Below are 12,880 nucleotides of genomic sequence, written 5' to 3' on the forward strand. Positions count from 1 at the left end.
TAGCTTGTCTACTTTTTAAATGACTTTTATTTGTTTAGAATACAAACGGACTAGTAGGAATGTGAGGATTATGGTTTCCTATCATATAAAAAGAAAGAGAGAGAGGAAGAGAGGGAGGCGGCCAAAAAAAAAAAGAAACTCTCATCTTTTTTCCTACACTCGAAATTATGTTTTCATCTTTTCTTTTTCTTAGATTTTTTATAGTCATACAAGACTAAGTTTTTTTTCTTGGTTGAAAGGACACAGAAGCTTTCAGATTTAAAAAAATTATGAGATCTATTTTATGTTTTCTTTTCAGTTTATATGATGAGTATGAATGTTTTTCTATGCTTTTTTCTATGATTGTTTAGTTTGATTGATTCAAACGGTCTCTAAGTTATTATTCTAACCAATCTATTGCTAATTATTTAACCGGCAGCTAAGTATCTTGTATAATATATATTTTTTAGAACATTATGATATTTGAAAAAGGAAAAACGGGTAAAAGGGAGAAAATTGACATTGAAATTGTGGGATCGGATAATTGAAATTTTTCAATTTTTTTATATATAAAATGCTTAAAAGACTGGAAAGAGAGTTTTGCACTTTCTTGGCCATGGTCCATACATGCTCAAATGTCTATATTCTAAGATGAAAAAACTAAAATTAATGTCTAAAATTGATATACACTTAAAATGAAGAGTTTTAATTTGACATGCATAAAATTAAATAATAGTAATTTGAATTCATTGACGAGTTTTTTCTAACCAAATGAGACTAATAAAGGAGGATTTTTTTTCAATATACAACTTTATATTAATAAGTACAACTTTCAATTTCATGATTAGCTCATGGTATAACTTTGGTAAAAGATTTCGAAAGCTTTATTTTCTTCAGGGTAAAAAGTCCATACCCATCAAAGTTCAAAAGGGGGCCAAAAAATTACTATTTAAGATTTTTTATATTTTCTAGTTAATTTATGATTTTTTTCTATTTAGATTAAAAAATTTTATTATTTTTTTTATTTTTATTTAAGATGTTTTTCCTAGTTTTCTTATGACTTTTATTACTTTTCATTTATTTTCTAAATTTATTGTTAGTTTAGTTAAGTTTTTAGGTTTATTGAAGGAATTACAAACCTCTTAAAGTGATAGATTATTTGAAAAAAAAATATTCAATTATAAAATTATAAATTAAGATTTTTATGTGATTTGTTTTAGAATTATTTTGTATATTTTTGTTTTTATCTTTCTCGTGGTACTTTCATTGCATCAGTAGTATATAAAACTTTAATTTATAATTTTATTATTGAATATTTATCTTCAAATAATCTCTTAAAATACAAGATAAAAATCTTACTTATACTAGAAAAAACACCCTAAACAAAACTAAAAAAATAATAAAAGAGCTTCAAACTAAGTAGAATGTTTTTTTAAATCAACTAAGTAAATATTGCAAATCCCAAACAATAATTTCTTAGACTTATTTGAAAGTCTTTTCATATTTGGATTGATACAAAACTTTAACTTTATAATAAATAAAGCACAAAATTTTAACCTAATTCAGTAGTTGAATTAAAAGGAATTCCCATTAAAATAAAGTTGGATTCTAAAAAAAAAATAGTTTCCTACATCATAAAACACTACTTGTACTCGGCCTGTGCTAGTTTTTTAATTTTATTTAAAGGTACTAGGTTTTTTAAAAAAAATCAGAAAAAAGAAAACGCAAGGACATGGTTAAAATAAAGAACTTTTTCCCATAATAAATATAAAGAGACTTAATATCACGCCTCGAACCAAGACTCGTGAAATTATTTTATGTGCATTAAAAAAATTTTAACTTCAAAAATAAAATTTATATTCAAAATAACATTCAATTAAAAGAAAATACATTGAATCATAAGTTAATTAAGACTTTAATAATATAAATCTAACTTTAAAGTCAAATAAAAACAAATGTAAGTCTAAATCAAAGATAATAAATTGATTTAATTATTTAAATATTAAAGTCTAGAAATTAACTATAAACTTTCAAAACAACTAGATGACATTCTAAGCCTTTTCCAAAATTAAATAAGAGGTGAGTGCCACACACCGATAATAATTCATCTACTTAACTAGATCAAACATGTCAAAACTTATAAATTAATGCTACTATATTGATTGATAATTTTACCCATATTTACCTTGTATTTTATCCATATTTTATTATTTTATGTTTTGAATGTACGTTTAGATGTAAGATTCAAAAATAAGTAATTTGATGATAAAATTCAGACCATGTTCTAGCTAGTGTCGAATATTGATATATTGACATTTGATCGATATTTTACGCAGAACTTGAGTTGTATGGTTGAAATAAAATGATTCCTATGGAATTAAAAAGCTAACATCCATACCTTTTTATACATATATGGCAAGAAAAAAAAACATGAAAATCACAGCCTTCAAAGATAAGTCTCACATTTTGCCAGTTTTGACCTTAGATCATTCCGACTTGAATATCTTGAGTTAGAAAAGTCTATTTGATGCAAGCTCAATTTTGTTGGATTTCTGACTCAAATACCTATTAACCTACCAAATTTCAGCTAAAAAAAAGCTCATATGAGAGATATGATATTTCTAAGACAACCTATAAATTCTGTTAACAGACAAGTTTTATGAAGAAATAAGTCTCAAACATCCAAACCGACAGGACAATTATTTTTTCATATGAAAATGGTTTTTATTTAGGCAAATTAACTTCACTAAATCCAAAGTCAAAGCTTGAAGATTTTATATAAGACTATTTTTCCTTCTTTATAAGAAAGTAATTATTGTGTTACTTAAATATAGATTGTCTATTTTGGAAATAACTTTTATATTTTTAGGATACAAACTGACTAATAGGAATGTGAGGATTATGGTTTCCTATCATATAAAAAGAAACAGAGAGAGGAAGAGAGGGAGGCGGCAAAAAAAAAAGAAGAAGAAACTCTCATCTTTTTTTCCTACACTTGAAATTTTGTTTTCATCCTTTCTTTTCCTTAGTTTTTTTATAGTCATACGAGACTAAGTTATTTTTCTTGGTTGAAAAGATACAGAAGCCTTAAGATTTCAAAAAAGCTATGAGATCTATTTTATCTTTTCTTTTCAGTTTATATGATGAGTATGAATGTTTTTCTATGCTTATTTTCTATGATTGTTTAGTTTGATTGATTAGAACGACTAAGATTTTATTCTTACCAATCTATTGCTAAATTTTCTATCAAAATCAGAGTTGTGATACTTAACTTTTGAAGCGACTAAGTTTAATAATTATGAAAGATCTATGCTATTAATTTTAGGGAAAACATTCAATTAAATTGAACATAGACTGCAGACAATTATGTTGTCTAGATTTATCAACCTATTTAGTTCTTAAGGCTACCGTTGAATTAAATTGTTAGTGCGAATACAATGGCTGTTTAATGGTTAGATTAGTTATACTGCATGTTAGTTAACTGATTAATATTAAAAAAATATAAATATTCAGAATATAAATTGATGAATTGTTTCAATAATCAGTTTTGATTTCTGTCATTGAACATTTACTTGAAATGTTTTTCTCTTAATAAGTTTCGGTTTATTTAACTTAGTTTTGAGTACTTTATTTTGTTTACCCTACCATAGCTTAGATAATTTCAACCCCCCAACTTTGAATCATTTAGCATAAAGACCCGAACTAAATCTTCCTCGTGGGATCGACCTCTTGCTTGCTCTATATTATCTTATTTGTTTAAGTTAGGGTAATTAATTTGTGTGATCACGATATTGCAACACAAATACATATAGCTTAAAGTATATTCAAAGAACTTTTGCAATCATAAACATATTTTTATAAATCACTTAACATTATTTACAAAATCATTTACATGTAATAAGAAACCTAATTCCTAAACCTTTCTAAATAACTCTAAAATGCATAAAAAAAAACTGAATTAAAATATAAGGATCGAAAACACATAACTCAAACTGGTAAAAAAAAATAAAGATTTTGACCATAAATCAAATCTCCTCCTTGAGCTTCCTATCCTTTTCTCTATTGATATGGGTTTTAATCGTATGACAAGATAGAGTGTAAGTTACTATAGAGTTTTATTTTATTTTTATCCTTTAAATTAATATGTAATTACTAATATATCTATTGTTACTATAATACCTTTAATTAATAAAAAAATAGAAAATCTAACTTATTATTTTATTTTATTTATTATTACTGTTTTTTTTCCTTTCACACTTAAAATGAAGAAAATTGAGCCAAGGTCAACTTGGAAATGACAATGAATTTCATTTATACATATCACATGACAAAATTGACAAAAACAAATTCTTTATATAAACGTAGCTTGCTTTGAGAGTACTTTGACACATGCATTGGGATCAATATTCTTATAAATTCCTATAAATTATATTTATTTATATAATTATTTATTTATCAATATAATTTATTTATTTTTTAAAAGTCTAGTTTCCAATTGTTTTTTACTTTCAAAACACAATTTATTGAATCAAAATATTTACTTATTTCCCACAATTCTTTCTCTCCAAGGGTACAGGACATTATTGGCGAACTGTCTCATAGCCATGGAGAGGCCAGATGCAATTATACAAGGAAAGCTTTGTAAGCATTCAAGATGAAATATGCTGTGTCTATATACACACACACCTGTTGATGTACATTTCAACCTGCTGACATTAACAGATTAAATGTAGAAAAAGTACCACTTCCTGATTCTTCAGTTGCAGTTTGGGTGAACACAAGTTTGAGTCGTTCATGCGCTGCATATGCAATTGTAGATACTCCAGGAAGAGAAAAGGATGCGTTAGATATGATCTGTATATTCGAGTCGATGCACTTAAATTTGTACTTGTTTTGCGCTGAATTTCCCAATAAAAACTACTATTTTCAGAAACATTTTTCATAAACAAAAATATTAGTGAGAAAAGGCGTCTGATCCTCAAAGTTATTGTCTTTGTTCCGTCTCAATCACAATTGAGTTCTCTGTACTCTTCTCATTCTCATGCAGAATGCAAGGGCATCAAATGGTTCTCTTGAAAAGGAATTGCTGACCGTTCTTGTTCCAACTGTGGGTTCCACATGGCTGATCATTAGCATATTTGGTTATTTGTGGCTCAGGAACAGAGGAGAAAAAGGTAAAGACAAAGCAAGCATCAAAACAGAAGGTAGATAGAGTAACTGTCCATAAAAGAATAGTTGACGAACACCACACCTATAGCATTCCATATGATGATGCTGTTAGGTTTCTTCCTTGACACTAAGCAGAATGGATCAGTTGTTTAGAATCAGGATAGGAGTTTTAGCAGTGGGTACGTCTAGTGCTGAAGAGCTTGATCTGTTGTGATGTATAACATATTTGTTTTCATTACAAATCTAATGGAACTTCATATCAGCAATTATTCAGACAGTACAGCTTCAGCGACAGGCAATTTCAGTAATTGTCACCTCATTTACAGAACACTGTCCATCTTCTACGTCTAATGCTATATCAGGATTATTGTCAGATTTTCTAAAGAGGAATGCAGGTTGTTTTGGAGAAGGAATCTCTGTTTCGTTACTCAACATAAAAACAACAGCCAACATAGATGATCTGTCCGCGGCATCTTCTTGCACGCACAGCAGACCAATTTGTATGCATTTGAAGGCTTCACGTCGACGATATAACTCGTTCAGTGATGGATCCACTATCTCCAATGCTTTGTCTTGTGTCCATAATTCCCACACCTGTGTTGTTCATATAAATCAATAACATACAAGAAATAAGAGCAGACAACATCTAAAATTGTGAACATTGAAATTCAGCCAAGACCACAATAGGCTATCTTATAACTCACATATCCAATCAAGGTCAAAGGAGGATCCTGTTGATAAAATCTATTGTTCTTCTTGCCACTCACAATCTCTAGCAACATGACCCCAAAACTGAAAACATCTGATTTTACAGAAAAGTTTCCAAGCACAGCATATTCTGGTGACATATAGCCACTGCATCAGAAAAACAAGAATCTGAAGTTTTAGTATTCCTGGTAATCAATGATAGTACCTTTTCACTCGGTCTTTGTATTAGGCAAAGGTACTTACAATGTTCCTACAACTCTACTGGTCCTATCTTCAGTTTGGTTGCCTTCAAATATTTTTGCCGTTCCGAAATCTGATATTTTTGGGTTCATCTCTGCATCCAGTAGAATGTTGCTACATTTTAAATCCCTGTGAATGATTCTCAACCTGGAGCCTTGGTGAAGATATAAAATCCCACGAGCTATTCCAACAATAATGTCAAAGCGTTTTCGCCAATCCAATAACAATCTTCTGCTTTCATCTGTTGAAATAATTACTATTCAGACAGGTATAATGTGACAACCAGAGTAAATCAGGGCAATAAATACTTGAAGAGACTTACGGAAAAGAAACGAGTCCAAGCTTTTGTTTGGCAAGTATTCATAGATTAACATTTGTTCTCCATCCTGATTGCAGTAACCTAGAAGTTTCACAAGATTCCTGTGTTGAAGCTTTGCAATTACCATAACTTCATTTTTAAAATCTTCTATTCCTTGTCTTGAACTTCTGGATAACCTTTTTATTGCAACCTCCAGTCCATTAGCTAGCAGACCCTAAAATCTTGTAACATTTAATCTAGATGATTATTCAAATTAGAGAAAAAAAAATGTGTAGTATTGAGAAACTATACCTTATAAACAGAGCCAAAACCACCTTGCCCGAGTTTGTTAGCTGGAGAGAAGTTGTTAGTGGCCACCGTTATGGTGCTGAGCTTGAAATATTCCAGTTCAGTAGAATTGCTGTTTACCTGCAGCTCAGTACCTTGTTGTTTTTCCAATCATGAAGCAAAAGTGAATTTCTCCCCACAACAAGAGCAGGATAAATACATGACTTGGGACGGCATAACAAATAGAGATTAGAGAGTCTTGTGTTACCTTTTTTTGCCCTCTTCTTGAGCCACAAATAAGCAGATAGGCTAATGAGAAAACATAACGATGCAATCGATGGTACTAAAATGGCCAGCATCGTTTTTTCATGAGAAGCATTTGACTTCCATGTATTATTAGCTGCATGAAAGTGAAAAGAATAAAGATTAACTCTATAGAAAAAACCACCCCATTTTCCAAAGGAAACATGACAATACATATGGCAAAGGGTAGCTCTTTTGGCACCTAAAAAGTACCAATATCTATGGTTTCTTTCCTGCAGTGAAGAGCTTATTAACTACAGTCAAGATCAGTGACAAGCATAGGAAAGCACTTATAAATCAATATTTGTAGTGAAAATCCTATGAAGTAGTTACTGAGCAGAAAAAGAGTACCTTATTCATATGCATCAACACGAACATACAGATCAAAACTGTCACTCCTATCATATTTAATGTCTACTAATTCCTTGTACCATGTCAAACAACCATAATTTTTTCCGGGAATTGCAATGATTGCGTATGCAGAGCAGGAGCAATTCCTCTTGCATTGCAGTTCACAGTCTGCACGACTCTTGCTCCTGTCCACCCAAGCTGCAGCTGAAGTGTCCGGAAGAATTACATTTTTCACCTTCACAAACCCTTCACCATGCTGGCACACCGAAGAAGTATGTAGCCGCTTCCTGACACAACCACCGGACCCATCTCTCGAAGACTATTCCAATGGGTACTTGGGCTCGAACCCAGGTAAACAGGCACATCCAAATTCATTTAGATTGGCAAGTTCACACGTACTATAAGCACCACAATGCCCATAATAGTCGCAGTGAAACTGAGGGGCCTTCCAGTAATCCTTCCACTGACCATCACTTTCTCGCCATGTTAACACCTTTACAAGTCCTAAATGATCTACTATTATTCTTAGCAGATAAGAATCATCAGGAACTGTGTAGACGCAGTATATTTCATCTGGATCATTTACAAAAGCGCTTTTGTATAAGCCCATCTGACTTCTCCATGGCCAAGGAGGAGATCTACTAATTGGCTTTGTAGCATTATAGAAAAAGAATTGTGGCGAGCCATTTGGGTTGATCCTAAGAGAAAAGTCTCCAATCCCAGGGTCATCAGCTGATCTCCATGATGTTAGGAACCGATCAGTTCCTAATTTTCGATCCAGCCCCAGTTTCATTCCAGGTAGCTGTATGTTAGTAGGATAATCGAAGCTTTGCCATACAATCTTTCTGCTTCTTTTCCTGACCAATATCAAATTCCCAGAATCCAAGAGTTGAGCTTCACAAGTATCATTTTCTTCCACTGAAACATTGGTAGACCACACTAGAAGCTTTTGGTCATCTTTACGATAGAGAACGAGGTTACCAAATTGGTTTATGAAGAGAAATCCAGAGGAACCAATGATTGGATCGTTCCTGTTTGCAACCCACACCACAGTTTGTTCAGGTATTTTATGGTACCAAATTCCAAGGTATCTATTGGTTGAACTGCCAGGACTGAAAAATCCTAGTGCGAAAATATTTCCTTTGGAGATAAGAAGGTCACCTTCTTTAATGGTGTGGTTCGTCTTTAAGGAGTCTTGGGATGTGCAAGATGAGAATTGGAGCATTATAAGAGAAAAAAGCAGGAACAGTTTTTCAGCTTCCATGATGCAGTAAACTGGATCCTGGCTTTTGGAAAAGTGTTAAAGTTTGCTTTGTGGAGAATGGATATGGCCTTCAGACAAGTCTCCAGAGAAGTTGCGTGACGGAATTAGGCATCTCTTTAATGAGTTACTCTTTTCAACCTTCAAAGTCTAGGCAATGACTTGTTTTTGTTAAAATATCAATCCAGATTTTTTGGAAACGACACCGTCCTCTAGTTTTAGAAATATGTAGGAGGCTGCAGACGCATAAAAAACCAACATAAAAAAGACAATAAACACAAAGAAAGATAGAATTGCGTCGAAAAAGACATCAGCCATAATAATTATGATTCAAACTTTTATCACTCAATATTTTTTAATTAAATTTAAATATTAAAGCTCTTCTAGACTATTATATACTAGGAAAAACACACTAAACAAAACTTAAAAATTAATAAAATATTTCAAAGTAAATAGAAAAAAATAATCTAAATTAACTTGAAAAATATAATATTTTCAAAATAGAAATTTATAGTTATAGTTTGGAGGACTTAACGAACTAAGATGACTTCATAAATCGGACCTATAGGGAACATTGTCTCTAAAATCAAAATTTATGTTCATTATCATAAGGTCATGATGTATCGGATGAAAATCTTCTATATCAGTTTTCTCATGTTGAAAATAACTCGTTCTTAAATTTAAATTGTTCTTGTTTTGATCTCGTGAATACATAATCAAAGCTCTTCAACTCCTTTCCATTCTTCCCTTAAGGTATATAACAATACTAGATATCAACTTTAGTTTTTTATCAACAAATGTTGTGTAAGCCCTAGATAAAATAAAATTTGATAGTAGCTATCTTGAATGGTTACCTTAATGAAAAGAAATGAATGGAAAATAATCATAATATATATATATAATTTCATAAATAGCTGAAAAATAAAAAATACAAAAACATGAATAAGTACCGGATGGAAATGGATTATGATGAAATAAATCTACTGGGATGTAAATTAATGAAAATCAAAATAACTTGGATAAAAAGGTGGTCTAACCTGTATCGGTACTTAGAAATTTTATGTTAAAAGCATGAAAAGTTACTATTAAGGGACATGAATGAAATTAATTAAATTGTTATAATTTATAAGTTATTAACAAGGGGAATAGGCCGGCCATAGGAGAGAAAGAAAGGAAAAAGGAAAAAATCAAGAGAAAAACAAGAAAACGTGAGAGAGCTTTGAAACTTGTAAGATTGATAGACGACTGAAAACATTAAATTAAATAAGAATCAAGTAAAGAAAAATAGAAGAAATGAGAGAAGGGTCAGCCATACTAACAGGAGAAGAGAAGTTGGGAGAACTTAGATTGGTAAGCATGAAAAATTAAGATTCTTACTTGAATGAAGTGTTTTTAAGTTTATTTGAGTAAATTCTCAAACTATGACAATTCAATTTGATTTAATTTCTTATATTCTTGACCTTTTAAATTAGAGTTCTTATGAGAAATTTAAGGATTTCAAAAAAAGAAATAAGCATGATGGAATTAAAGTGCAATACTATAGAAATAGTGAATTTAAGTAGTAATTAAGAAAGAAATTGGATTATAACTAAAAATGAGAAAATAGAGGGATAAGGTTTTGATTGTTTTATATTTAAAAAATAATGTTTTTTATCTTATTTAAAATATTCAAAGTATGACAAGTCAAAGAAACATCATAATAATATAAAAAGAAAGAAGAGATAAATGGTAAGAATAGTTCATTATAGTCGCCCTGAAACAGTGGGGCCTTCCAGTAATCCTTCCACTGACCATCACTTTCTCGCCATGTTAACACCTTTAGAATGATCTACTATCATTCTTAGCAGATAAGAATCATCAGGAACCGTGTAGACCCAGTATATCATCTGGATCATTTACAAAAGCGCTTTTGTATAAGCCCATTTGACTTCTCCATGGCCAAGGAGGAGATCTACTAATTGGCTTTGTACCATTATAGACAAAGATTTGCGGTGAGCGATTTGGGTTGATCATAAGGGAAAAAGTCTCCAATCCCAGGGTCATCAGCTGATCTCCATGATGTTAGAAACCGATCAATTCCTAATTTTCGATCGAGCCCCAATTTCATCCCAGGTAGGTGGGTGCTTGTAAGATAATCGAAGCTTTGCGATACAATGTTTCTGCTTCTTTTCCTGACCAGTATCAAATTCCCAGAATCCAAGAGTTGAGCTGCACAGATATCATTTTCTTCCACTGAATCATTTGTAGACCACACAGGAAGCTTTTGGTCATCGTTACCATAGAGAACGAGGTTTCCAGACTGGTTTATAAAGAGAAATCCAGAGGAACCAATGATTGGATCGTTCCTGATTGCAACCCACACCACAGTTTGTTCTGGTATTTTATGGTGCCAAATTCCAAGATATCTATTGGTAGAACTGCCAGGACTGAAAATCCTAGTGCCAAAATATATCCTTCGGAGATAAGAAGGTCACCTTCTTTTTTAGATTAAAGGTGTCCGATCTTTGCGTGTATCTCGATTAATTTTATAAATTTAAAATTAATAATTATATAATTATCCAATGACTATCATATTAGCAATTACTCTCTCAAACTTAAAATCATAAAAAAAATCAAACTTTTTATTCCTATCTTCCTATCACTGGATACTTACTAGATAGTTGAAGGTCACTTTCTTTAATGGTGTGGTTGGTCTTTAAGGAGTCTTGGGATGTACAAGATGAGAACAGTTTTCCATTTTCCATTTTCCATGATGGGGCAAACCGGACCTCGGCTTCTGGAGAAAGGAGATGGTCTTCAGACAAGTGTGGGACCATTAGTGAAGTTCGGTGAAAAAAGTCTTTATTTTGGGATTTTTCTTTATGGGTTGGGTGCTTGTAACAGTGGTTTTTAAATTGTTGTTTTTTAAAAATATATTAAAATAATTTTTAATATCAATAAATTAAAATGATTTAAATAAATAAAAAATTTAATTTTAGACAATTGTTTTTTTGAATTTTTACAAATTTCTATTTAAAACACTACGAAGGCCACTCAATTTTTTTTTAAGTTTGATTTTAATTTATAATAAACTAGTTTGATATAATATATATTATGGTTATATCTAAGATTTTTGATGATTATTTAAGACATGAGTTCTCTAATATACCTCAAATTTACTAGATTAATGATATTATTAAAGATGATGGTTTTTGACATATATTAATTAAAGTAATTAGCCAAATTGTGATTCAAAGATGTGAACATCACAATAATGGAAATTGATTTGTCCTACAAAATCATAAATCATATAATGGAGGGTGTGATTAGTTTTAAATCCAAAAAATAAACTATTTAATTTCTTTATTTAATCAAGCTAACTTTCAGTTTTTTTATTTAGTTTTTTCAATCATCATTCATCTAGTTGAATTAATTTTTTTTTCAAACTAAGGAGTTTTAGATTAGGACACATTATGCTTAAATGCTAATTCCTGAGAGAGTATTTTAATTCATTGCAAGCATTCGTGCGTTTTGGATAAGATATGGTCATCTAGCCAGGTGGCACGCATCGTTTGGCCGAGGCCACATGCAGGGGTAGGAATTTTTGCCTTCAGGTGTTTTTTCTATTCTGGCTTTTCAGTCCAAGTTTTGTATAGCTGTGAGACCTTTTGCTGACGGTAAGTGAAAATATCATAATCCCAATTATGAGTCTGATGAAAATAATATTTATTTACTATTCTAATATTTATTTTATATGATTTGATTTTTATTAGTTATGTCAAGTTAATTTATTATTTAAAACAATGTTATACTTTAGTGGCATTCCATAATTGATATTTAAAATTTATTAAATCAGAATTATTTTTATTGTTTAACTACAATTTTCAAATTTAAGAAACTTTGATTTATTAATTTCCCCATGCACTGCATCGCTTGAACTTTAGTCTTTAGGGTTTTCTTTCAAGTGGGCAGCATGAGAAGATACGCATCAAAACTAACAAATATCAATCGGACAACATATCGTGTTTTTATGTTTTTTTTTTTTACTTTTAGTTTTTAAATGCAAGATTCAAGAAGATACTGTTTTTTAATATTAAAATAGTGATATATTAAAATTTATTTTTAAATATTAAAATAATAATATATTAGATAGACGTTAATTAAATTTATAATCAAAGTTATAAGACCGTAACAACTTTATAAAAAAAATTAAAATAAATAATTATGTTCAATCTAAAACAATCTAAAAATAATCTAACAATAAAGAATGAAATTAAAAATTAAAAAAAGGTTAAAAAAAGATT

General features: G+C 30.5%; 1 protein-coding gene and 1 long non-coding RNA gene across 34 annotated transcripts in view; one reads left to right on the forward strand and one right to left on the reverse strand.

The window, feature by feature from the left end:
• The window catches only part of LOC127903989 (uncharacterized), a 75,354-nt gene extending 66,819 nt beyond the window's left edge, over positions 1-8,535 (forward strand). For both annotated transcript variants that reach the window (XR_008056797.1, XR_008056798.1), the window contains exon 3: positions 8,399-8,535. This is a non-coding gene — a long non-coding RNA (uncharacterized LOC127903989). The remainder of the gene's footprint in view (positions 1-8,398) is intronic.
• The window catches only part of LOC18102911 (G-type lectin S-receptor-like serine/threonine-protein kinase RKS1), a 95,896-nt gene that overhangs the window by 69,536 nt on the left and 13,480 nt on the right, over positions 1-12,880 (reverse strand). For 3 of the 32 annotated variants that reach the window (XM_052445322.1, XM_052445321.1, XM_052445323.1), the window contains exon 7: positions 5,464-5,742. The exons of 17 other annotated variants lie outside the window; for them this stretch is intronic. In XM_052445322.1, coding sequence (XP_052301282.1) covers positions 5,464-5,742 — 279 coding nt within the window. Of the gene's footprint in view, positions 1-5,159; positions 5,743-5,852; positions 6,062-6,099; positions 6,338-6,418; positions 6,630-6,706; positions 6,838-6,950; positions 7,083-7,687; positions 8,741-12,880 lie in introns of those variants that run through there. 12 more of the 32 variants (XM_052445326.1, XM_052445327.1, XM_052445325.1 and 9 more) reach the window with 10 other exon arrangements.

The sequence above is a fragment of the Populus trichocarpa genome, chromosome 11 (assembly GCF_000002775.5).
Source record: "Populus trichocarpa isolate Nisqually-1 chromosome 11, P.trichocarpa_v4.1, whole genome shotgun sequence".
NCBI lineage: Eukaryota > Viridiplantae > Streptophyta > Magnoliopsida > Malpighiales > Salicaceae > Populus > Populus trichocarpa.